Source organism: Sphaeramia orbicularis, chromosome 21, assembly GCF_902148855.1.
Source record: "Sphaeramia orbicularis chromosome 21, fSphaOr1.1, whole genome shotgun sequence".
NCBI lineage: Eukaryota > Metazoa > Chordata > Actinopteri > Kurtiformes > Apogonidae > Sphaeramia > Sphaeramia orbicularis.
The window spans coordinates 41551163-41577653 of record NC_043977.1 but is presented as its reverse complement, the minus strand read 5'-3'; the positions used below and the strand labels follow the sequence as shown (position 1 = coordinate 41577653).

Below are 26491 nucleotides of genomic sequence, written 5' to 3'. Positions count from 1 at the left end.
AACATATATTTTAACTGCAACAAAAGGTCAGAGTTTGAATTTGGTTGAAAAGTTGTATTTTACTTGGGTTTTATAAAACTTTCCCAGAAAAAGAACAATTCACACAAATAGTTTAACTCAATAAGGCTAAAGACGTTCATTTTGTCTTCTGTTTATGTAAATATACTATTTTCTTTTGTTCAGACAAAAACTATACTTTGTCTGAACAAAAGAAAATAGTATATTTAGTTTAACTCAATATATAGCATTTTTGGATTAAAATAACGAATAAAAATGCCTACACCTATGTTACATATTTTCCTGACATACTATGTTATATTGAATGTTTCCAGAAATCCTGAAATTTGTAATATAGTATATGTAAAGCTATGTTTCTTTTGGTTGCCGTTGATGCTGTTACATCCTGTTTTTAACCCATAAAGACCCAGTGCTACTTTTCTGGCAGTTCCAAAATGAAGTTTTCTCTAGATTTAACCTTTCTTAAGTGACTTGTCATCATTTATTATAATATTATCTTGTGTATTTTGCATTTTTCAGTGTAAATCATATGTATTTTCCGATATTTAATTTACTGATCATGTAGATCTTCATAAAAGCTCAGACTAAATTCAAAGGTTATTAGATCAAAAACAGAGAAAACTGAAGAAAAAGTGACTTTTTCAGTCAAATCTATCATTAACTCTTTCATGCATAGTGGTCACTCCAGTGGACAGCTGTTCTCTTGTATATTCATGGACTTTTTTTGCTCTTTTCGTTGTTTTTTTTTTTTTTTTTTTAAGTTTTAAGGTTTAAAGTTAAGTTTTAAAGTTTTAAGACACTACATATCTTTTCTGACATGAATTGGTAACATTATGTAGCTCTCTCCTGAGCATAAACCCTCAGAATCACCAGCCCTTCCCATAGTTTTCACACAATTTATCAGTAAATACATGTTTCTGTGTCAAAAATTAAACGTGTGGTATCCAGCTGAGTGGGCATTTTTTCAATTTCATGAAAAATAGAAAAATAGGTTCAAAAGAAAAAATTTTTCATTATTATTTTTTTTTATGTATTTAAAAAAAAATTTAAATTATTTTTATTATTTATTTATTTTTTATTTATTTTCAGAAGAAAATTTTCAATCGCATTGTTTTTTTCATGCCTAAAGAGGAATAAAAACACTCAGGAAAAAATTTTGATTAAGGTTCTCATAATTCGTGCATGAAAGGGTTAATTGAACATAAAATAAGCTCCTCCAGCCACTGTCATTGATCCAACTCCATGGGTTTTACTGGTGAATCGATGTTGTAGAAGATGACAGTGTTTCCATTTTAACTATGGAGCCTCTAAATGTCCAAATGGGTCATATCTGATGCATTTTACATACATTTTTTACAAATATTGATGGAATTAGTGGATCAATAGTTATGAAACAGTTTACATCAGTAGATGGTTTAGGTCGGTGCTGGATGTTTGGGTCTTTATGGTTAACATTACTCTGTGCTTTTATACTAGACTCAAATGATTTAGCATGAATACACACATACATGCACACGTATGATGTATGAAAATGCCTTTACAGACACAGTAGTTACAGTGCAGCGTGTTACCTTTTCAATGTCAATAAGCGTCACTGGGATGTTTCGTCCAACCACAACCATCACAGTCCTACCACACATGTCCACACCTGGGGTTAAAACAGACAGAGTAAAAGGTTGGACAGAAAGTTCAGACATCATACACTCAAGGTCAAACAGTGAAGGTGCAACATCTGCAGTGGATTACAGGTACACAACATATCAGTACAAAAAGTCAGATAAAGTAGATGAAATTATTTTTAACAATCAGCTTCCCAAGAGACTTATAGGGACGTATTCTTACTTCTAAAATACAAGGACTGTGTATTTCTCTGGTTTGTAAACTAATTAGCTTTAGAGCAGTTTTTGTCTCCCAATAATTGGCTCAATGTTCAACTTCTGTTTACAGTGTTGTAGACAATTGTAGACTTCCATCCAAATACCAAGCAAAGGTTAACCAGAAACCTGGAGAATGAAAATACAATTTGAAGTATGCTTCCATCTGCTGTTATACAGTCATTAGAGGCCGGATTTGTGATCATCATCATTATTATAAGAGGTTTTATAAGTTAGATGTGGTACCTCATATAATAACATTACTTACTACACGACCTTCATTAGTGACTGAGGAGCTTATAGACTTATATGTGTTTTGACAAAGGCCTGAAGCGGCTGACATCTGGACTGACACCAAAATGAACCAGTGTCCTATAACAGTCTTCCACAATTTGTCTAAAGTTTTGTTGTTTCTGTAACATTTCATACATCCTGTCATGACATTCCTATACAAACCACACACACACACACACACACACACACACACACACACACACACACAACTGTTCACTAAATCTGCATTTATGTTGTACTGACAAACCAACTTTCCCCCTCTCCCAAGTATAAAACATATGCCATACTGTATGTGTGTCAGGTTTTCAGTGACTTTTCAATCTTTCCACTTGTTTTTTTATGGGAACATGAATAAAAACATCTGGATGAAAATACATTAAGATATTTAGACAAACATCTGGAGACAGAGGTCAATGACGGATCAAACCTTCAGAATGTGTGAAAATGTCACAAATCTCTTTTGATAATATTTCTGTACTGTAGATGATGAGATATTCAGTGTTCCTGCAATTTCATATTGAGCAGCATTATTCTGAAATCACTCTGCAATTTGTAGACACAGTTTATGACAGACTGATGAACCTCTGTATATCTTTACTTCAATAATGCAGATATTTGGCTGAACGGATATTTATGTCTTCAGTTGAGACTCTCGTCCACATGTAAACATCATATTAGCAGTTTAGAAAACAATGGCATCACACCCCATTTTGCTCATGCCTGTCATTACTTTCTGTAATGAAGTTGCCCCTAAAACATCAAATCCAGGAGTGTAAATCAGTTGATGACCCGTAGGAGATTGAGGTCAGCAGTCAACATCTGGACTAATCCACACAATATAAATAATACACTTCACAATTTGTTACTGCTCACCTTCATGACAGACTAAAAGGTTGTAAAATATTGATTTGGTGTGAACAGGGCACAAGATGTTCTTTTTATATCCAACCAAGTTACTGCACTGTTGCCAGTTCATTTAATTAGTTGCAAAATGTTCCTCCAGTAATTTCTTTTTGATACCACTTACTTTTCCAGCCTTTTATTTATCCCAACTTATTGGAGACATAGTGGTGCAAATTAAAAAAAAAAAAATCACCTTTACCATACCATTATAATTTCTCTAATCATTTGATATGCTCTTTGTGTTCTATTGAAAAATATGGGTTCATGAGATTAGGTTTTTATGTACATTTTAAACACCTGTATCTTTAACTTGCACTAAGAAGTGTAAAATTGCTGTTGGATGTTACCTACCACTATAATACAGGGTATCCACAAAGTCTCTTAACAATTAAAAAAAAAAAAAAATTAAAAAAGCAATTGATGAGATATGTTAATCAGATTTGTTCTATGTACTCAGCAGTTATCAAAGTTTTTAATCTCATTGCCTTTGCATATTTCATGGTACCCTGTTGATGACCCTGTTAAATAAACCCCTAAAAAAGGCTGCTCCTCAAGAAAAGGCACCATGTGTACCATGGTTTATTGAAACACAATCACTTACGCAGACTCAGTGAAGCTACAGGATTAAACACCAATCACTCAGATGTGTGGGGTTATATTAAAGATACTGTGTATTGAACAAGGATACGGGACATCAATGACCTGAAGAAATAGATCCCTGATACCATTGATGAAGTTATGATATAGCCAACACAGCAAGAAATCCAGTACCGTCTGGATGTGCTTCATACAACTAATGGTGCCCATATAGAGGTGTATCAAATGAGACAAAAAACTTCAATTTCTATGTTTATTTTGTACTAATTTCCACAGATTTGTCTATTCATTTGCTGTTGAAATAAACATGTTAAATTTTAAAGAGACTTTATGGACACCCTATATCATCACTTGTCCCAGGTAGTGTAAAGTGCAATAGTTTCCAGAATGCCAGTGCATTAGCACATTGCACACACCCTCCTCAGACACAAACACTCTGCATAAAACCTCAAACACAGTGGAGCAGAGCAGATGCATTATCACCCACAGAACATGGTTCCACAATAGCTTCTTCCCTGCCACAGTGAGACTGATGGCGGGAGGAAAATACTGTTAGCATGTCCACCTATCTCTGTTCACGGACACTAGAGAAGGAAAGGGAATGTGCAATGTTCTCATGAGCAATATCCTTAAGTGCAATTTGTGGATAGTATTTATGTTTTCAAAGTGGCTATTGACACGGTACTGTGGCACGAAATATAGCTAGGTAAATCCGACATTGATATAAATCAGCCACTGGGACAACATTCAGAGTGCAGAATTCCACAGGACCACAGCACTCAACTGACACAGAACTGAGAAGGCACATGGAACACTACCACATCTAACATGTAGCTCTACCCACCTTCTCCAACCTCCAGAGCAAACAACACCATAAAACAACATTTAGAGTATTTAGAACAATAATTTCTATTCTATACTATATACTATCACCTATTTGTCATTTCTTCCATCAATTGCCACTGTGCTGTGGTAGCAAAATGCACAAAAGAATGCACTGAAGTATACTCCATATATCACCACAGTACTATGGCAACAAGAGGATAATGAGTTCATGACACACTATCTGTGATTGGCTCTAGTACAAATGCTAACATTTGATTGGTCTGCTGGCAATAGACAGACAGATATTTTGTACCAGAGTACTGTAGCAGTAACCATGGCCTTATTAATTTTTAAAGATATTTATTACAAGTCACTGTGCTAATGTCTTTTAACTGGTTTTACATTGGTTTTATGTTTGTATGTGTTTTTAATGCTTTTATACTGCTTATATCTTTGACTTTTATTTGATTGCATCTTTTAACCTTTATGCTTGCACTCTAAGAGACCAAAAAACTATCTATCTGTCTGTCTGTCTGTCTGTCCATCCGTCCAGCCACCCATCCACTCATCCATACTGCAGACATGACAGTATCATTGTAGAAGTCAGTGACAGTGGTTGATATTAAATCAGCTAAGCTACATTTCATATGCATTTGATGTTCTTGATTTGTTGTTTGTATTCTGTGGTGCATGTGATATTCTTTTGAGGGCTGTGCTTTGTTTAAACACTTTAATACTATCCTTTGTGTCCAAGTTAGTGGTTTTTATTCTGTATCTGGCCTCTTTCTAAACAAAGACAGGCCTTTCATTCTTGTAAAAAATCCATGAACATAAACAAACCTACATGAAAGAGCCACAAACTATCCATGTGTTATTAAACTTAGTCACAATCTGTCGCTGCATAAACAGACAACTTTAAACTCTTTATTTTTCATCCTTGTTTCTTCTCTGTTAATTTCATACACTAACCCTCTTTTTCCAACATAGCTAACATTAACAATAAACATGAAACTTATTATCAATAGGATCTGAATTTTCTAAAAACATAGAAGCCTAAAGAGATGACACAAGTTTACATACATACATTATATTAACTGATATCAAAACAGAAAAACAGTCCTGTGTTCTGGTGATACTGTGTTACAGAAATGTCAAGGGATCAGAAATATGAAGTGAAAAAGAAAGTTAAAACCTCTAGTCACTGTTTCTTCTTTCATTGTGATAATTATTGTTAGAACATTAAACTTAAATCAGACTGAAAAACTGTCAGTAAGTTCAGATGTTTAACCATTTACCTGCTTCCACATGTATTTAGGGATGGGGTTATAGTTTGAGATGTTCTGACCCATGATCACCAAAAACACATTAAAAAGACTGTAACAGCACTGCCTCCTATTGGTAATTATACTGAATTACACCGTAAACAGTTGGAAAACGGGAGATTTAATTTTCATTTGCTGCTTTTTTTTTTTTAAATGAGAAAATTAACATTTGTAGTCCAATATTTCCCCAGGCTCAAGAGAAGGGAAGGCAGGATTTCCCACTCTCACACTTCTGTAAATGTACTCCTGTTTCTCTGGTTTCTTTTCATATTTGTATAACAAGTATGTATTTGACACACACAAACTCACAATCACATACCGGTCTGATATAAGGCTTTTAGTGCAGCGATGTCTGACAGATCCTCTGCTCGTGCTCGACACAGCCAGCGATTATAACTGTAATAGGGGCAACACACAAAGAAATGGTTTTAATTCATGCTCTGTGTAATCTTTTATACAAAACTAAATAATCCTCCTTGATTACATTTTCACAGATGGGTAAGTGATGAATATGTGGCAATCCAATATAAAATATCAACCAAAACTGGTTAATCTGAAAACTTTAAATCCCCACGATCTTCATGTGCTCTTCTTTTCTGCATTTGAGGGGAAAAATACTAATTCCTGCTGCCTGTACTAATACTGAGGTTCATTGGAGGACACTGAGCTGATCACAACCAAGACCTGGAGCGATTTTTCAGATCATCTGTCCCCAAACAGACAGATTTTATTTGTGTCGACAAATGAATTTGCATTTCAAAAAAGATTTGACAAGATATATGTTCTTAATAGAACTTAATGTTAGTGTTGTGCTCATCAGTATCATCTAATACAATAATCTGGCATATATTATGTTTGTTTTGACAAAGAAGGGGAAAAAAAACCTTCAGTAACAGATGCATTTAAGTGCATCAAGTATTTAGCAATAACTGTATATTTCTTCTAAATGATTATATGGTAAAAGCTTTAAAGAACATTTGTGTATAAATTTGCTTCTCCTCTATTGTAATTTGTCATTTTAATTCAAGTCAGCAGCAAAAAAACACTTTTTAATGCTAAACGTCATCTTCCTGAGAGAATTTCCCAGGTATTTGCCAGTGTGGTTGGACTCTTACTTTCGCTGGTGCTGTTTCTGTGCGGCTGCCTCCGACATCTGACCTTGCAATATGAGTTTGCGTTGTTTGTCCACGTCACCCTCCATTCGAGCAAAAGCGTGATTCCCCACCTGACCCAGGTCCGACTCCAAGCTCTCCTCCTCTGAATCATCTACAAAACACATAAAACACAGTTTATGTTCTGTCACATTAACTACAATAGATATATTACAAATCTTTCAGTGAGACATCTGAAAGTCCGGAGCAAATGAGGTAGGTGTGAAAGAATCCTAAAAAAGAAAAAAAAAGGAAAAAAAAAAAGCTGCCTCACACTTTGCAATATGCATTTTTTTGTTTCAGGTTTGAGTCACACATGGAAAACTCTCCCAGAATGTTTCTGAATATATTGTTGTACTTAATTTTACTCACACATATTATGACATACATTTATTTTCAGTGTTGTACCTCTAGATTTGTGAAATGTTCCTCAATATTTGTCTGACTGTAACAAATCATTTAAAAGAACCAAACAAAAATAACCATCTGGCCTCTTCAACTTTCACTCACCACCAAAAATCAGCCTTTAAAGTTAAGATAATTCATGATTTAACATTCACCGGGATAGTTATTAACTGATATGAACATTCAACAAGACATTTTTGGCCACGCATATTTGCAACCATGACATCAACACTGAGGTTAAAAAACTAACTCCAGACTGAGGTTCACATCAGTTTCAGCTTGTTTCTCTTAAACCACATGCATCACTGTATGCATGTGCAGCCCCGTGTTTTAATCCCCATCCAAACGGGCATGTGTATCTGGCAGTGTCTATACACCAGACTGTTGTTATTGGGTTTCGCTCGCGGGCCGCTTGCTTGCTTACTTTGGATCAACAGCATGAAGCCACATCTCACGTCTTTGAAGCATCACGCCAGTAGACATCCGGCTGGAGGTCAGCGGAGAGGCAACACATTCAATGCATAACCGTAACCACAAACACTCTCCAACACACATGGCCTCGCTGTCACTTATGCAGCAACATTTACAAGAAATTCAACCCAATGCTGCAACTCCGAAGGACATAAAAATACTGTTTTATGGAGGTTTAATACGTACAAAACGAGTCAATAGTTCAAAATCAATTATGAAGCAGCGTCACGATAGAAACTGTCATAAATACTGGGATTCCCTCAGATTCTTCTTTTTTTATCTAAACATTCAAGGTTCAGTGTAAATTGGACATCATATCTCTACATATCTGAGGAAAAAGGTGCCGACAGTCATCGTTCATTTAACCTTCACTGTGTGATGAATATGGAGTTCAGTAAATTGCAGTGTAATGCAGCACTAATATGCAAATCTGATGTAGAAACATGAAGCTTCAATTGAACAAAACTGAGAATGTACATCTCCGGGGACGAGGGAAACATCTTGTGTCCAGCAGTTAAAATTCTCAACAATATTTACCCTAAACTCTAACAAAGCAGGGCATTGTTTTCACTCATGTCTGTCTGTGTGCGATCAGCGTAACTCAATAACAGATGTATTGATCTTTATCAAACTGATATTGTTTGTTGACCCAGTGAATATCTGGAATTATTTAAAGCTTAACGTATTTAACTGAAAATTTAATGAAATGATATGTGACAAATCATTTTGCCCATATACGAATCTGTGTTCCTGTGAATATTGTTTTTCTGCTCGTAGGTTTTATATCCCCTCTCTGTTGCATTTCATTAAAGGTGAAGGAAGAATTCAGACTTTACAGTATACTAAAGTCAAAGTAATAATACACTGCAAAAATCTAAATCTTACCAAGTGTATTTTTCTCATTTATAGTCAAAATATCTCATTACACTTAAAATAAGACATAATCACCTTAAGAGTAACTTTTCAGTGAGATACAAGAACTTATTTTTAGATAATAGATCTTGAAAATCTTATTTCAAGAAATCTTACCAACATCATTTTCACTTGTTCCATTGGCAGATTTTTTTGCTTGAATTGAGTAAAAAAAAAAATCTTGAATTAAGCCAAAAAAATCTGCCGATGGAACAAGTGAAAATTATCTTGGTAAGATTTCTTGAAATAAGATTTTCAAGATCTATTGTCTAAAAATAAGTTCTTATATCTCACTGAAAAGTTACTCTTAAGGTGATTATGTCTTATTTTAAGTGCGATGAGATATTTGGACTATAAATGAGAGAAATACACTTGGTAAGATTTTGACTTTCGCAGTGTACCATGCTGTGAAAACACTCCACTACAAGTAATGGTCCGCACTCACCACCTCACATAAGTACAAGTAATAAAGTGTAATCAGTAAAAAGTACATAAGGTACAGAAAGTGAAAATCCTAAGTAAAAATAAAATGATCCCTGTTTGTGTTTTAGCAGCAAACTGATGCTTTTGATTCATTTTACAGAGTTATTAACATATAATATATTAAGACTCAGGATAATTCAACTTAACCCATACAGATACTGTGTGTGTATTAAGATGGGTAAAATGCAAAGACCAGATAAAGCACATTAACCTATAACCTGTATATTAACACTTACAACACAAATATTTAAACTCATCACATTTAGAGATGTAGACATGTGTTGTACTGGAATATTTATTTACATTCCACCACTGCATTTCATTGCATAGTCCCTGGAGTAGAACAAATTCCAAAAATCTCTCAGCACAAAAAGAAAAAACTTGAATTCATTTTGGACACTCATAAAATATGTCCTGAAACAACCCCTCGCTTTGGAGAGACTGGTTATACCTGCTGGTCAACAACACTTTGTAATCTGCAGCAGACAGATGATACTCTTTGGTAATTATTTAGTCATCTATGAGTGCACGGCTCACTGAACACATCAAAACACCTCTGAATATGTGTGTGAGAGTTTGGCCGAGTAAGTGCGAATACAAGCTAAATATCCATGCAGCCACTGACCCAGTTAAAAAATTACTTCGCTACACTCGCTGACAGACTGACTTCACAAACAATGTTCTCACAAGTATTTCATCCTCATCCAGACCGCCACATTTGGAAACAATTGGATATGCTGACTGACAGAGTTTACTTATGGATTGTTTCAGTAATAGGCTGTCAGACTGGATGGGTTACTAACTGCCAGTTAACTCACTGTGTGTTCTATTCAGAATGTAAGAGCTTCAGTTCATTAATCTGACACTTAAGTTTGGACTGTAATTTGCAAGAAATTAGATTGAATTTGTGACCATATATTCCACAATCCGAAGATATTCAATTTAATTACTCACCTTAAATAGTTGGTGATTCATTTAATAGTTGACAACAGATGCAGTGTTTAATAGTTGTGGGATTAACAATAAGAATAACTGACAATAACAGCCTGTCAGAATGAGTTGCTATGGTCAAAACAGGTACTAAGGTACAAAGATAATTTGTGGCTTCCTGATGTGGAATTAGGGGCAGGCGATATGGCAAAAATATCATATCACAATTTTTAAAAAATAAAATCACAATCTCGATTTTATCACAATTCTTTACATTGATCCTTGAGACTAATTTGCAAGTTTCTGAACAGTGCAACCAAACAATTTCAAAATGTAAAACATAGCCCTGAAAGAAAAAACAGACAATTTAGCCCAAATAATCTTCCAGAACATTTTTCATTTAGCTAAACAGTTTGTGCAATTTTGCCAACATGTGCCAAGAACCTAAACATACTAAAATGTGAACAACACTCTGATTAAGTGCACTATTGCAACATAAAAACTAAACTGCACTTGGTTTTTGAGGTAGCTTTCAAAATACATGAAAAGTTAAAAAAGAAAAAAAAAAACGAACAGAATATCAGTGAGGAAATGCTCACTTCAAATAATACTCCAGGCTTACAGAATAGGTGGCTGGTAATTTTGAAAATTATTGTTGTTTGCGCTTTGTTGTTTGTGTAAAAGCCAAATCAATTCCATACGATGAAAGTGGAGTTCATTTTAGGAAGCAACTCTCCCATTTTGCTGTCAGCCATGACTCCCGCTACACACCGTTTGTGAAAAAAACATGACGTGGACGTGAACTGACGTGATGCGTCTGTGTGTCAGCATATAACTACATCCAGAGCTGTTGAATACTCTGTGGCTCTGACTACATCATATTATAGAGGATTCCATGATCTCTCTGCTTTGTCGCATCGTCAATACGTTCTAATCTTTCATGATCTAATATCGTCATATCACATATCCCTATGTGAAATCAATGCCAAAGTGTCATTAAACTATTTATTTTAGTGTCTGTCCGCCAACTGTTGCTCTCCAAGTTTAGCATAATGCTTTGCTAGTTGCAGCATTGATCGTACTCTGCACATTTTTTACTCTAGGCTTGAACAGTTATGCTACAGGTGACATACAGCACATGCAAAAGTATTCATCCCCTTTAACTTTTGCACATTTTGTCACATTTCAACCACAAACTTGAATGTATTTTATTGGGATAAGCATGCCACACTTTTCAGATTTTTATTTGTAAAAAATCTTGAACACCACATATCATTTATCATAGTCTATTACATGCAATCCCATGCATCAAATACATACAAGTTTGTGTTTGGAATGTGACAAAATCTGGAGAAGTTCAAGTAGGATGAATACTCTTGGAAGGCACTGTAAGAGATGCTTTAAATCTGTACGGAGCCTCTAAAGCATCCAGAGCCAAAACTATTCTGACTGGAATCACATCATTTGCACCACCTCCGTGTATGACTTTCATGTTTTTTTAAAAAAAAATTTCTGCTTTAAATCAATCTGGATGCAATCTGGATATGCCAAAAAACAGATCTGAGCTGGCAGCCTGAAGAAAGCCTAAATACTTCTGTGCTTTGTTGAGTCATTTGTGGACTGATTTCCAGGCTGATCGACTGTTTGACTTTCTGTTCACAGAGAAACAACAACTTGACAGACCAGAGGGTGAGAGGCAAATGATATGAAACACTCACAACCAAAGTGAGGCTCTGTTCAATTTACTTTCACTGTCCATTACTTATGTGATATCTGGATCTAACTGGATATCTGGAAATTGAACTATACACAGTTTAACAAATATCTCCCTGACTGTCACAGCCACAGATGTGTGTAGATCAAATTATATATTGACCATCTGGAAAAGAAAACCCCAAAACATCCTCATACAAATGTATGTGGTAGAATAGCATCTATTATACAGTTGTGTACCTTCCAGGCTGCCTGGTTTCTCTGCGATGCGGATCTGTCTCTCAGGGACCACAGGTTCACCCTCAGAGTTGCCAATGTCTGCTGGGATGAGCGGCAGGCAGGCTTTCTCCTCGTCCTCAGAGCGAGGGTAGTACAGACGCAATAACTTTTTGTACACCGGCTACAAAGGTTCACACACAAACAAATACACACAGTTATTTGCAAGGTTTATCTTCAAGTCCTGAAACTTTCAGAGGCATGATTCCAATCTGTTAATGTATACTGAACAAAGCACCATCTGCCTTTGACGGTCAGAGAGGAGCCCAAACTAAATGACTGAGCAGTGAAAAAACTAACACATAAAAACGAGGCTTATGTTTCCATCGGGGTTTGTTTGTTTGTCTGTCTCTTAGCAAGATAACTAAAAAGTTATGGACAGATTTTAATGAAATTTTCAGGAAATATTGATACTAGCACAAGGAACAAATTATTAAATTTTGGTGGTTATCGGGGAAAGGGGGATTTTTGTTTGTTTGTCTGTCTGTTAGCAAGATAACTCAAAAAGTTAAGGAAGGATTTTGATGAAATTTTCAGGAAATGTTGATACTGGTGGTGGTGGTGGTGGGGCAGGGGGGGGCCTGATCTGCCTTGCTGGAGGTCTGCGCTCTCAGAGTGCTTTTCTAGTCTTAAATTGAGATTACTTTACAAATGGAAAAACTTGCTTGACACTGTACTAGATGCAAATATTAATTCCCATCAAAAAGATCTTTTGAGTTAGCCTATTTCATAATGTACACATTTCCTGTAATCCATTCTGAAAAATACCGGGCACACGAACTGAGGCTGAAGTCGTACAAACCTCTTCTGTCTCTGACACTGCGAACACCACTGCTTCAATGCTGTTTCCATGACTCTCAAGGAACCTGCGCACAGTTCCTGTAAAAGAACACAAACACACACTTATCTTATACAGTAAATTAAAAGATGTCATAGGTTATATGATATATATAATGTCAGCAAACTTGAAAAATGGCTATTATAATTTCAAAGAAGTTTTCAAATTGTTTATTTTGTCTGAAAAACAGTGGTCCAATACTGCTGGAAAGGTAATTTGATAACTGAATGAATATGATCAGTCACAAAAAGCAATTCCTAAAACTTTTGGCCATGACTGCAGAGAAAGTCTGACATATTACCTCAAGTATGTCTATAAGTTGTATATTGTGCAATATTGTACATATCCAGAGGTTTTTATATTTATATTAGTGGTTTTTGTAGTAGTTTCTATTCTAGTGTATTCTATTCTATTGTTCTTGACTATTTTTATCCATTGCTGTCTAGTTTTTCTTATCCTGTAAATTGATGCTGCACACTGAGACCTGGGAAACTGTATTTTGTTTTGATCATGTATGGTGATTGAATGACAATAAAGCTGAGTCTGAGTATATATTGCATTGGCTGTGTTTGTGTAGTGTTTATCTTACTGAAAGCTATGTGAGTTGCTTCCTCCAGTGGGTAACCTCTTTTGGTTGTGTTCACCACACAAAAACCAACAGACACCATCGACTGCTCTCTGTAAGGAAACAAACATGTCACGGACCAAAAACCACATTTACACCTGAAAATGACTAATCATGATCACATGATTGAAAATAACCTGCTAGAAATCAACATCAAAACAATAAGTTTGTGTATTTTGGCACATATACAATGCTATTTTGTAATTTCTCATGTCCAAATATGCTGAATTTAATCTTTTTTGGTGTTACCAGCAGAGTGAGCAGCATGAGGCTTGTGATGGTCTCACACTGCGAAAAGTAACACTATTAATGAGTCAATCCTTTATTTCTTACTTCTAAAAGAATGTATTTTATAATTCTACAGCTCTGGTTATTTATCTGGAAAAGATTCAGATATTAAGTGTGAAAGCAGATGCTGATTTTCTTCAAGCAGCTTTTTGACATATTTGTTCGTCTTTCAAAAGCAATTTTAGAAATAACATTCAATAAACCTTGAAATATTGTTTATCAAAGTGAATTACATCAGACTTCTGGAGGAAAAAAAAAAAGACACATTCTGGACGAACAGTAAAGGACGTTGGTGTGTTGTGTGTTTGTCCATACATGACTAACTGCATGATGTTCCTGTAGCAGCTGAACAGTGAGCTCTCAGCCGCTGTCCTGTACTTTGCCTTGTACTTTGGTCCTACGGTGTGAATGATGAATCTTGCTGCCAGGTTGAAGCCTTTGGTCAGTTTTGCTTCCCCTGTTCGGCATCCTGAAAAAAAAGAAGTGAAATTTGCGGCTGTTGGGTGATGCAGTTAAAGCACAGCATAACATTTTTAAAGCAAGTAAAAAAAAAATAAAATGTGTTAGTCACTTGGATTTTTTATAAAGATTTTTTTCTTCACTTTATCACCACCAGGATGCAGCCATCATGAAGCAAGCTAGACAATGACATCAGAGGGTTGATTCATCTCTACTGTTAACTTGTTTACTGGTTAATGTGACAGGTCTGAGCAGGTCCAGTTCAGATTATCTAAAGCAACTGAACACTGTGTGATCACATTATAATCTGTTATTAGGATGATTATGTTAAAAAAAAAATCAATTCAGCCAGTGATAGAGCTGCACAAAACTCCTGAGAGAAGTGTAGCTGAGGAAGTTAAAAGGAAAAAAATGGATCTTTCATCATCTACAGTGATGCACTTTTATGATAGCTATGGTAATTAACCATGTGGAGTTGTGTGTGGGGTTTCTTCTCCTCAATGCAAACAAAAAAAAACAATGTAAACTAAACAGACAATGATTAAACACACAATATTATGACTTAAGGTTTCCAGGTATTCATTTGGGTTTGTTTAGGTTTAGACTGAGGAAAAACAAAAACTCACAAATGGCTAATTAGGCTAAAAAAAAAAAAAAAAAAAAAAAAAAAGCTAATTAGCATATATTAACATGGACAAGCAGCTAAGACTTAAGCTATACCCCAAACAGACATACTGTCTATACCTGGGATCTGTAACGAAACCCACTAGAGGTCCATTAAGTCAGCCGTCCTCTCCAGCTGAGGTCTGAACAGCCACAAATGCAACGATGAAGGCTTGAAGCTGAAACGCGTTGAAGGGATTTTTAGGTCTATACATGACCATGCCATAAGAATAAAGGCATTTTAATGCTTTAAGAGAGTGCCTTCGGTACAGATACAGACAACTTTATTAGTCCCCAAGTGGGCAATTCAGTTCAAGCAGTTCCTGAACACAGAAGAACACACCACAACAGCAGCAACAACAATGACATCAAGCAGAAGACAACAGACAGGAGTACAACATGTCAAAGACACCCCATCAGAACATAACCAAGGCCACAAGGGCCAAAGGACTAAGAAGAGAGAACTCACTGGCACTTAAACCACTGTCCACATGGTTGGTAGAGTGGCGGCACAATAAAGTAACTGAGAAGAAGATAAATAATTCTAGTAATAATAAATAAATTTAACTAGAAAAGCACTCGGACAGCGCAGACCTCCGCTAAGACAGCTCAGTCCCCCCCCACCCCTCAATCACCACCAAAATTTTATGATTTGTTCCTTGTGCCAGTGTCAACATTTCCTGACAATTTCATCCAAATCCATCCATAACTTTTTGAGTTATCTTGCTAACAGACAGATGAACAAACAACCCCCCCCCCAATCACCACCAAAATTTAATCATCTGTTCCTTGTGGCCAGTATCAACATTTCCTGAAAATTTCATGAAAATCCATCCATAACTTTTTGAGTTACTTGCTAACAAATAGACAAATCCCAATGAAAACATAACCTCCGCTGTTACACTTGGCGGAGCGTACAGAGATGCATTCAGCATTAAGTTACATAAGCAACGGTCCTCACTCCAAAGTATGACCATGGCTATCCCGGTTTAAGAGCCTGATGGCAGATAGGATGAAATATTTAGGGAACCTATTTGTCCTCCTGACAGGAGTGATGAAACAGCAGCCTGAAGGCATCACCATGAACTCCAAAGTCAGGATGTGGCCATGTTAAGAAGTTATTATCCCTTTAGCCTTGGTGTTTTCTTCCTGTTTTTCATCCACTTTATGAATCTCCTTTTCCAAATAACACTTCGAACAAACTCTTTTTTGGGTCCTGGAAGCATTCCTTCCCATGATTTTTTGAACCTTGCGTATCTGGTTTTGAACATTCATCTTGGGTCCTGTAGTCAGTGCGATCAAATGATTGATTGATCATCGTGATTATAAATAAAGTATCTGCATGTTTATACCATGTATGTTTGATAGTCTAGATACATTTTGCTGAAAGCTGCTGAAATGCTTTAAAATGGGCTGATAACCTCACAAACAGAAGAATAAACACCCAATATTATAACTAAAGTATTCTAGGTCCTTGTTGTTATTTAGGTTTGGATTAAGGAGAAACAAAACCCACCAAACCACTTATTACATTAGGGGTTACTTTACATCACTCTTCAGGAGGCACTCACAGCATCACTTTGCTTTTTTGTGGATCATAGAAGCTTTCTAAAACAATATACCTCAGATAAAATTAAAATTACAAATCTTTCTTATCAACTTCCAGATGAGCGACTTGTTCCTGTTTATGTTCATGTAAAACGTAAACCGATAAACAAATATTTTTCTTATTGACAGTCATATCCTCTTCCAAATCCATATCCTTTCCAAACCAACTTTGTTTTGGTGTTTCCAGTTTTTCTCTACCTTTCAGTTTGAGCAGCTCGTCTTTGAGCTCTGGTCCTGCCAGCTGATGGATGCTGTCAGACACTGGGTTCTTGTCGTTCAGCGACTCGTTGCTCGTGTTGATGATGGCGGTGCAGTTCAGCAGGGCCACATCACCAGTGCTGATGGAGAGAAAAAATATATGTTACTTTTGTAGAGAATGAAAAAAACAACAGGTATAATTACTTTTCGATTCTGTTTCAAATCTTGAATGAATGTCTAAGAAACAATTATTCTATTGTCACACCATGAAAATGTGACTATTCAGCATCATCTCTGATCATGTTCCTCTCATATAGACATTTTGAGTTTCACACCATCTCAAATGTGTTTTCCACACTCCTGTTATTAATGTACACACATGTGGACATTATCTAAATAAAAACAGGAAAATTACCAAAAATTCCACTTGCTACAGTGCAACAATTAGTGTCCTTTAGGGAAAGACCAAGTAACAGTGGTAAACTGTAAATGTATCAGTCCAAACAACTGAATGTGCTACAGAACAAAATCTACATTTTGCCTTTACTACATAAAAGGACACATATTAGTTTTTAATTGTTTTAGAAAATGTCTCATATTTGGTGTATTTTTACTTGAGTGATGAGTCTCCAAAACTGAGCAGAGAAGAGGTTTAAATTCATTAATGATTGATTAATGTACACATATTCAAACAAACCTTGAAAATAGATCATTGAGTTCATTTCAGATGTTTATTTGATTGGTTTGGTAATGTGTTTCCTCACTCTGAAGTCCTGTTTCTGGTTGTTTGGAAAGAACAATGAGGAACTACTCGAGCGTGTGTTGAAAGCATTTGGTCACAAGACATGTTCAGCCTCTAGAGCCATTATTTATTAATTTATTTATTTTATTTTTACATCATCCCTTTAAGGCTCATACTGTAAAAGATGAGTCACAAACTAAAGGGAGCCAGAATTTACATTTCTGAGAAATAAACTTCTGTGGCTATTGCAGCCTGTCAGAAACCATTTCACCAAGTTCTATGTTGAGCCATGACATGAAGAAAACAGCAAAAAGTATCTATCACACAGCTTATAGTTTACTACAGCTTATGTTTATGGTTTTATTTTCCTGTTGTTTAATGCTCATTTTGTTCATTTTGATCGAATGTTATGAAAGCAAGCATAGATGTAAATTTTTATTTTTTATGTTTCAATGCTTATTTTATTCTTTTTTTTTATTAAGTGCCTTTTCTGTTAACGCTCAAAATTGGGAAAAATTAAACTATTGGCGAGGCTTACAATACACATATGCAGAATCCCAAAAACAAAGTTAAAGAAAAAATTAACAAAGGATGATTTTTACAAAGTTCAATGGATTTAATAGAAGTTTTTACATGTTTTTTTTAACTGGAGGGGCCTTAGCGTTGGCACGAATGACCCTTGGTATAGAAATTCTGGGAAATACGTTTATTTACTTTGTTGTTTAAGACACGTTTCTAGGGTAAGTGAAATAAGAAAGTCGATTAATCATAGGACATGGATCTGTGGGGGACATACTTATCTTAGCATGGCATAAATGAGCAGCAAAATTAAGAAAAGCAAACTTCAATTCAGGAAAATCGTAGTCAAATAATTTTTTTTCACTCCATTTAAGTCAATTAATCGATTAATGGTTTCTGTTCTATTTCCTTCTGAAATACAGTTTGACTTCATGTAGCAGTGATTCTAACAAACATGTTGTAACAGAATTAGACAGATTACAGATCGCTTCATGTGCAGTGGTCACAAGTGAGAAAGGTGGCTCTGCCTGAGGGTCTCTGGCTCCTGAATCAGTCACATTAGTGCGGCAGGAATGTGTGTGTTCAATGTGAATGAGCCGAGCAGAGAGGGAACAACAACGGAGCTCTTATGAAGGAGCCGCCGCCAAGCTGAACTCCAGGTGGTCATGTGTTCCTCCACAAAGAGGATTTATGGAGTGAAATGGACTCCGGGCTACTTCTGCTGAGCACGTGGTGAAACACAGTCCAGCTTTCACACTATCGACTAGAGAGCTGCTCACACATGGATGGAACTCCAACCTTATCCTGTGACATACACGGCACTAATCTGAAACATACAGTACATGTGGAGGGTGGCAATAATCACTGACAGGACAGCTATTACGTACACATGGTACACATATCAGTAAACAGCTGAAGCCCAAACAATGACCTGAGCTGACCTGAGATCAGTTTAACTATGTCACAGGTGTCAAACATGCGGCCCGGGGGCCAAATCCGGCCCGCCGAACGGTCCAGTCCGGCCCTTGGGATGAATTTGTGAAATGCAAAAATTACACTAAAATATTAACAATCCTTTTAGTTCAGGTTCCACATTCAGACCAATTCAATCTCAAGTGGGTCAGACCAGTAAAATACTATCATAATAACATACAGTATAAATAACGACAACTCCAAATTTTTCTCTTTGTAAATATAAATATTTTCATGTATTTACACCAAAACGAAGTAGAATTTTGCCAAAAAATGTGAATAACCTGAAATGTCTTTAGAGAAGTAAGAACAATTTTACCAATATTCTGCCTGTTACTAAATGTTTTGTGTGTTTTGTAGATCCACTGTGATCTGTAAGTTATAATGTACATGTGTAAATTATAAACTGAGGCAGAATATTGTTAAAATTATACTTATTTTTTTAGTTTGTTCATGTTATTCACATCCTTTGAAAGGACAGTTTGGAGATTTAAACCTTTTCCTAATGTAAATTACCTTTTTTCGCTCTAGAATATAGAGAAAATTTTGGAGTTGACATTATTTATATATTATTATGTTGTTATTTTACTGGCTCGGCCCACTTCAGATTAAATTTAGCTGAATGTGGCCCCTGCACTAAAATGAGTTTGACACCCCTGAACTATGTGATAACCCCAGAGTATGCTCTCTCGCGCTGTCTGTGGGAGTTTATTTGTGCCTCCAGTCTCTCCTGCTCTCCTCCTGTTTCCGCCTCTTTCTCTCCTCCTCCTCACAGGTGGTTAACAATGTCAAAGATAAAACAATATTAAATTCCAATGCACACAAAGATCTCTAACACAAATCCAAATGCATTACACTGTAAAAAATTATAACATATAGTACTGCGCAAAAGTTTTAGTCCAACATTCGGTTTGTTGGTGTAGTGAAGTTCTAATGACCGCATATGCATTTCTCAGCCTCTCCAATCTGGACATATATGATGTACGTACAGCAGTAAAAACAGAAAGTTTCAGGGAGAAAACAGCTTTTATAAACCAAAGTGGTCATATTTAGTGTGACCTCCATTTTTCATTTAACATGTCTTTAACCCTTTTGTTGAATAAATGAATGAATGAGTGAATGATTTATGTTTTATTTCGTACATATAAAAAGTACAATACAACCACCAACAAACGCAAATGCATGAACCAAATTAACAACATAAGACAACCAAACAGAAAAAGAAATGCATACTATTATACAAAATAATAATGATAATAATAATAATAATAATAATAATAATAATAACAATAATAATTTATAAAGCACTTTTCATTCGGTGGAATCTCAAATTGTTACAGAGAGAAGACAGTCCAATAAAAAACAAACATATAAAACACAAAAGAAATCCTTAATCAAATTTTTGTTATTTACCCATCAGAAAAGGAGCGGGAAGAAGCAAACACTTATTTCAGACAATATGAGATTTACTGCATTCATTTTCTGATGTTTCATTCAACACGTCAGATGTTTTTAACTGTTTGTGCTGCTTCTTGTCATGGGGTCAGAGGTCACACCAAATGCTGACTTTAACCTTTAGAACCCAATTAGTTCAGTTTTGTGTGTCTTTTTGCTGTTTATGAAGAAAAGAGAATAAGAAATACATATGTAAGCTCATTTCAATCCTGCAAACAACAGAGTTAAAGGTGATCTAAGACTTTTACAAACTGTTGTATGTTTACCTCCTCTTTATGGGGAAAAAATTTCAATCGTCTTCTTCTCCCAAACTACAGTTCTGATTGACTTCAAACTTGGTATACAGCTTCTTTATGATGATGTCAACACAAGGTATTGAAATTATTTCAATCCGGATCTGATTCTGGATTTGGTGTGACTTTGAAAAATTTTCCCATTGTAAGAGATATAAAGTCGATTGATCCAATAAATCAGTAAGTATCAATGATATCAAGTTGGAATTTGAATTTTTTACAGATCTGATTGGAATATGACCAAAACATGGGCTATTTCTGTAATATAATAAATACACATAACTGGGTGATAATAAATGGCATCTGGATACATTTCCCAAAGCTTTTCATTTGGCCGGTAATTATTAGTTGGTGCCACTAGTTAGTGGAAGCGACTATGGTTCTAATCTAGTTATTAAATCAAGACATCATGTCCCACATCAGGTCCAAAGGTATTCACTTCTCTGTATAAAAACTGCTGCAGTTCTGTGTTCCTGAGTGCATAAAACACATCCAGTTGTCATAGTAACCCTTTACAAGTGATGACAAAGAACAGAGGAAGTGGATAAAGCTGATAAGTACAGTTACAAGTCTTAATCAAAGGGGAAAAAAAGGTTTGGTGAACGCTAACATCAGTGTATTAACTACCTTTAACTGCACTGATAACTGTATTCGATGTAAATAAATAGATCTAGCCTCTTCTGAACTCTGACTGGTACCTCATTTACAAAAGAAGTTGTATTAAAGGAGGATACAGAGTCCACTGGAAACTGACTGGACCAGGACATGAGTTTTACACATCCATGAATTCAGATTCAACCAGAAACAGCATAGAGAGAAGTCCAATTGCTTCCAATATCTTATTTGGGAAAAAAATTTAAGTACAAGCTTTGGATCCTGTATTTGTACTATAAACTAAACATATGAAATTTGTCTATTTAACACAGAATTTTACAAGTGCATGTTTGGCATGTTTGATCAAGAATCAATAATAATGGATTAGATTTATATAGCGGTTTTCTATGAATGCATACATATGTAGCCACAGCTGCCCTGGGGCAGAGTAACCAAACATTCAAACACTTTCATACACCAGTGTGAGTGACACTGGAGGCAAGGAGGGTGAAGTGTCTTGCCCAAGGACACAACAGCACATTTCTAGGACAGAGTGGGATTTGAATTGCCAACCGTTTGGTTAAATGGAAGCCCATATATGACTTCTATCAGTGCTCAAAAGTAACTATATTTTGACAGACATCACAATGTTGCCCATTATAACTAAAGGCAAATTTGTAATCATTCAAAAGTCTAAATTTCTGAAAACTGAACAAACTTTGTAGACATTGTCCCAAGGCAGCTACATAAAAAATTTGAGATAAATCCAACCAGTAGTTTTGGAGAAGAAGATTATTGAGATCTAGATACTGGTGACCTTGGGTTGGACCATTCAAGGTCAGTAGTCACAGACTCATATAAAAGTGCATATATGACTTCTTATTAGTCCTCAATAGTGACCATATTAACATCTCAAAACATTTCCATGTTATAAGCCATCACAATATAGTCCATTTTAAGTAAAGGATGTCCTTTAATATATAAAAAATTCATCAAAAACTCTAAAATCAAAATTTCTCAAAACTGTGAACAAACTTTGTAGGCATTGTCCCAAGGAAACTACATATACAATTTGAAATGTTTCATCAGAGAAGAAGTTTGAAGAAGTTGCTGATGAGGACGAAGACCCCGGGCACAGAGCCTTCACAGTAGCCACTTTTACACAGAGATCCCGGAAAAAAGGTGAAATGCTGATCCCACCTTTTTTCCACCATTGACTGATTTCCACATCCAAGCCAAAGGAGTAACAGAGGTGAGACAGGCTGGACTTTTACACAGTGGACCTGCATTCCGGAATCAAAGGTGTGGTGATGCAGCGCAGTGTATAATGTGACGAATAAATTGTGTGTTGGAAATACCGTGAGCATAGCGGTATTGCTAACCTCACCAGAGTCTTTCACTATTCCACAAATGTTAGCATTGGATAGAGTCCTCCACCCGAAGTGACAACAGCTCGTGGATCTCAGCGTCTCCCCAGTTCGACATCTTACTGGTTGCATTGATATGTTTGTTTACTGTACACGGCCCATGCTCATTTTTAAATCCCCCTGGCATAGGGCTCGCACACGCAATGCATCATCAAAACGATACCTTATGGAATGAGAGGTGTTCCTTTTACAGGGTGGGGAAGCAAAATTTTGTGTGATTTGCTGAATGCACTCGTCACACCAAAGGAGATTTCAAAAATAGTTGGAGTGTCCATAAAGACTGTTTATAATGGAAAGAAGAGAATGACTATGAGCAAAACTATTACGAGAAAGTCTGGAAGATACTATTAAAGAAGAATGGGAGAAGCTGTCACCTGAATATTTGAGGAACACTTGCGCAAGTTTCAGGAAGCGTGTGAAGGCAGTTATTGAGAAAGAAGGAGGACACATAGAATAAAAACATTTTCTATTATGTAAATTTTCTTGTGGCAAATGAATTCTCATGATTTTCAATAAGGTAATTGGTCATACACTGTCTTTCAATCCCTGCCTCAAAATATTGTAAATTTTGCTTCCCCACCCTGTACATAGTGTTTCAAAATCATGATTCCACCTTTATCATGGCTCTGTTATTACATCCAGAGGTGTCACAAAGCCGCGATAAAAGTGGGACTAAATAATCCCACCATTTCACTTACACAGATGTTGTTCCGGAATAAAGGTGAAATATTCCCGTAACAGAAGTGCTGTGTAAAAGGGGCTAATAACTCATGGCCAATCAGCTGGTGAGATAAAAATGGACTGAAATACCAACTGGAGTGACCACATACCTCCCTGGAAGCTGTGATTCTGTATTTCTCACTTATACTAGCCACTATCCTCCTGTTGTGAGTTTTTATCAAAGCAAACATGAAACAGATTGAGCTCAATTACAGGCAAAATCTAAGAATTAAAGGTTAAGGTTAGTTAATGTTACTGCAATAAAGTGACTCACAACAGGATGATCTTGCGGTTGAGATCTGGTCTGAAGGGAAAGGGCGAGGGGAAGCCCAACTGGCTGCCCGGGCTGTCACTCTGGTCCTGTCGAGGCTCCTCGCCGTCCTCATCGAGCTGCTGCTGCCACGTGGGCAGAGTCTGGATGTCCACGAACTGGGAGCGAGCACCCAGAGGATCCATCCCCTCTGGCACCGCGGATCACACCGGATCCACAAATATGATGGAAAAAAATAAGATATTAATAATGGATGTCTGTCACTGCTGAAATTACACACATCATTCATGAACCCAGAAAATTGATGAATTTAATGTATTTAGTTAATCTTTTTTAATGCAAAAATGTCACATACTTAATGCAAGTTTAAATAGTCTTTAAGAAAATACCGCTTCATTTCCTGATGCTGACTTTATAGTTTTTAGTATTATCTGCCTCATGGTTCCTATTTACTTCTAAGGGTCAGATAATATGATAAAACCTCTTCCTCTCTTGTACATTCTATTGGTTTTTAATTTGCACTGTGTCCTTTCATTTTGTTGTACAGTGGAAATGAATAAAAAAGAAGAAAAAATTTTATACTCTCACATAAAAAGTGGATCTATGTCTTAATCCAGTTTATTTTGCATTAGCCTTTTAAAAAATTAACTGCTGTTTGAGCAGACTGTGTGGACCCAAAAAAAAAAAAACCCAAAAAAACCCCAAACAAAAAAACCCAACAAATTAAGCATAAAACATTATATAACGAAGTGTCCCTAATCAAACCCATAATGCACTTGATATCCACAGGTCATAATAATTTACCCTGTATTCATTGAAGTCAGAACATCAGTGATTCTTTACATGTTAAGTGTGAAATAGGTCAAATAAAGCCTTAACCACAGGATTCACCACTGACTGAAGAACTGCAGCGAGCCTGGGATGATTCTGTGAGTATATGAAGAAGACGACTTTCATGCTTCATTAAAAAGAACAGAGCTCACTGTTCAGGTTGTAGCGGTGATGAATCTGTTATTTACGAGCGGAATAAAGTTCATAAATCTGATCATATCCGACTGATGTCAGGTGTGTGACAGATGGCTCTGTCAGTGGTAACAGTTTGCTAAAATATGAGTGTAGGTTATACAGTTCACAGGGTGACTATGGAACAGGAATTCCAGATTGATGAAACTTTGTAGTAATTCAATTCAACCCTCTGGTTAACCAACAGAACGCTTTGTTTCCAGTTTTTTTTTTTTTAAACTTTATGATGAAAACTTCAATATGAAACAGGAAGGAAACAGCGTGTGAACATCAGAGGGTGGAAGACCAACTGAAACATGGCCTCACACCAAAAGTGTGAAAATTTAGTTGAGTTAACCCTCCGGTATCCTGTCCAGCAAGGCCCTTACTAAGCACCAAGTGTGCCTTCATCACACACTTGTGGAATAATGTCCAAAAAAATTTCATAGTTTGTTTTTAATTCTTTTACACTTTTTTTCTATTTCATCAACTTGAGCCGTAAATAAAAATACCAAATTTTCAATAACGGTCACATTTTTTAACCCTTTAAATGCCATGTTTGTATTGTAAACAAACCATTTTTTTTAATGCAAAAAACAAAAAAAAAATATATATATATATATTTTTTTAATATACTACATAAAAAGTGGATCACATATTATTGGATTTTTGCAGCCTGGCATATATCAATAATTAACTCCAACACTGGTTAATTTGTATTACTATTTTTGGCGCTAGGTCAAATGTTCAAAAATACTAGCATCTGTCACCAAGTGTGCGTAAAATGCACACCTATAAATCAAACTATTAAATATTGATTTATTTTTCTGTTCTAATTTGATTTTATTTTAGTAAATCAAGGTCAGCCCTAATCATACATATCAAATGGAGGAAATAGTGTGTTTTAGGCACACTTGGGAGACAGATGCTAGTCTTGTAATTTTCTTTTGTTTACAATGTGCAAATTTTAGTTGGTGGCCAGAATTTTAAAGATCATACAAAAATGAACAACTTTTGAATTCTAACCTTATTTAAATTGTGAAACACAATATGAAGTTTTTTAAAACAAAGTGCAAAGTGTGCCTAAAAGGCGCACCCAGGTACCAGAGGGTTATTTGATTATTTAAAAAAAAAAAAATACCACAACAACCATGTTTACAAGGGGTTTGATCCTATAATGGGCTGTGGTTCAAGATGATTGCTGGATTCACATATCAAAGTGCCCTTGGGCAAGGCAATGAAACACAGCTTGCTTGTAGAAGCTGCTCTACAGGTGTGAGAGTGTGTTTGTGGTTGAATGAGACATAATGCAATGCACTTTGAGGATCAGCTAAACTAAACTATACCCTAGTTCCTGTTTAGAATATCAAACTCAGTTTGCCTTTACACTGTTATTACACTGTAAACCCGGATAAGTTGAGGTTACTTTAAAAAATTGAGACAAGTGGTTACTTTAAAAAAAAAAAAAAAAAATTACATAATGATTAATGAACTTTTGAATAGTTATTACACTTAAATAATTAAGTTCAATGCACAAAATTCTAAGTTGCTTTAACTAAAAATATTTAGTAATAATAACTATGCAAAGCAGTTGATACTGTAAAAGATTTTAAGTTAAATGTACTTAAAAAGTTCATTAATCA

The 26491-nt window shown here is 35.8% G+C and overlaps 1 protein-coding gene across 1 annotated transcript in view; it reads right to left on the bottom strand.

Moving 5' to 3' along the window:
• The window catches only part of gdap2 (ganglioside induced differentiation associated protein 2), a 56789-nt gene that overhangs the window by 26437 nt on the left and 3861 nt on the right, over positions 1–26491 (bottom strand). Inside the window, exons 2-10 of the mRNA XM_030124812.1 lie at positions 23850–24034; positions 16854–16993; positions 14241–14394; positions 13602–13690; positions 12977–13053; positions 12139–12298; positions 6949–7099; positions 6153–6229; positions 1590–1666 (exon numbers count right to left, since the gene is read on the bottom strand). Of these exons, the coding sequence (XP_029980672.1) occupies positions 1590–1666; positions 6153–6229; positions 6949–7099; positions 12139–12298; positions 12977–13053; positions 13602–13690; positions 14241–14394; positions 16854–16993; positions 23850–24031 (1107 nt within the window). The 5' untranslated portion in view covers positions 24032–24034. The remainder of the gene's footprint in view (positions 1–1589; positions 1667–6152; positions 6230–6948; positions 7100–12138; positions 12299–12976; positions 13054–13601; positions 13691–14240; positions 14395–16853; positions 16994–23849; positions 24035–26491) is intronic.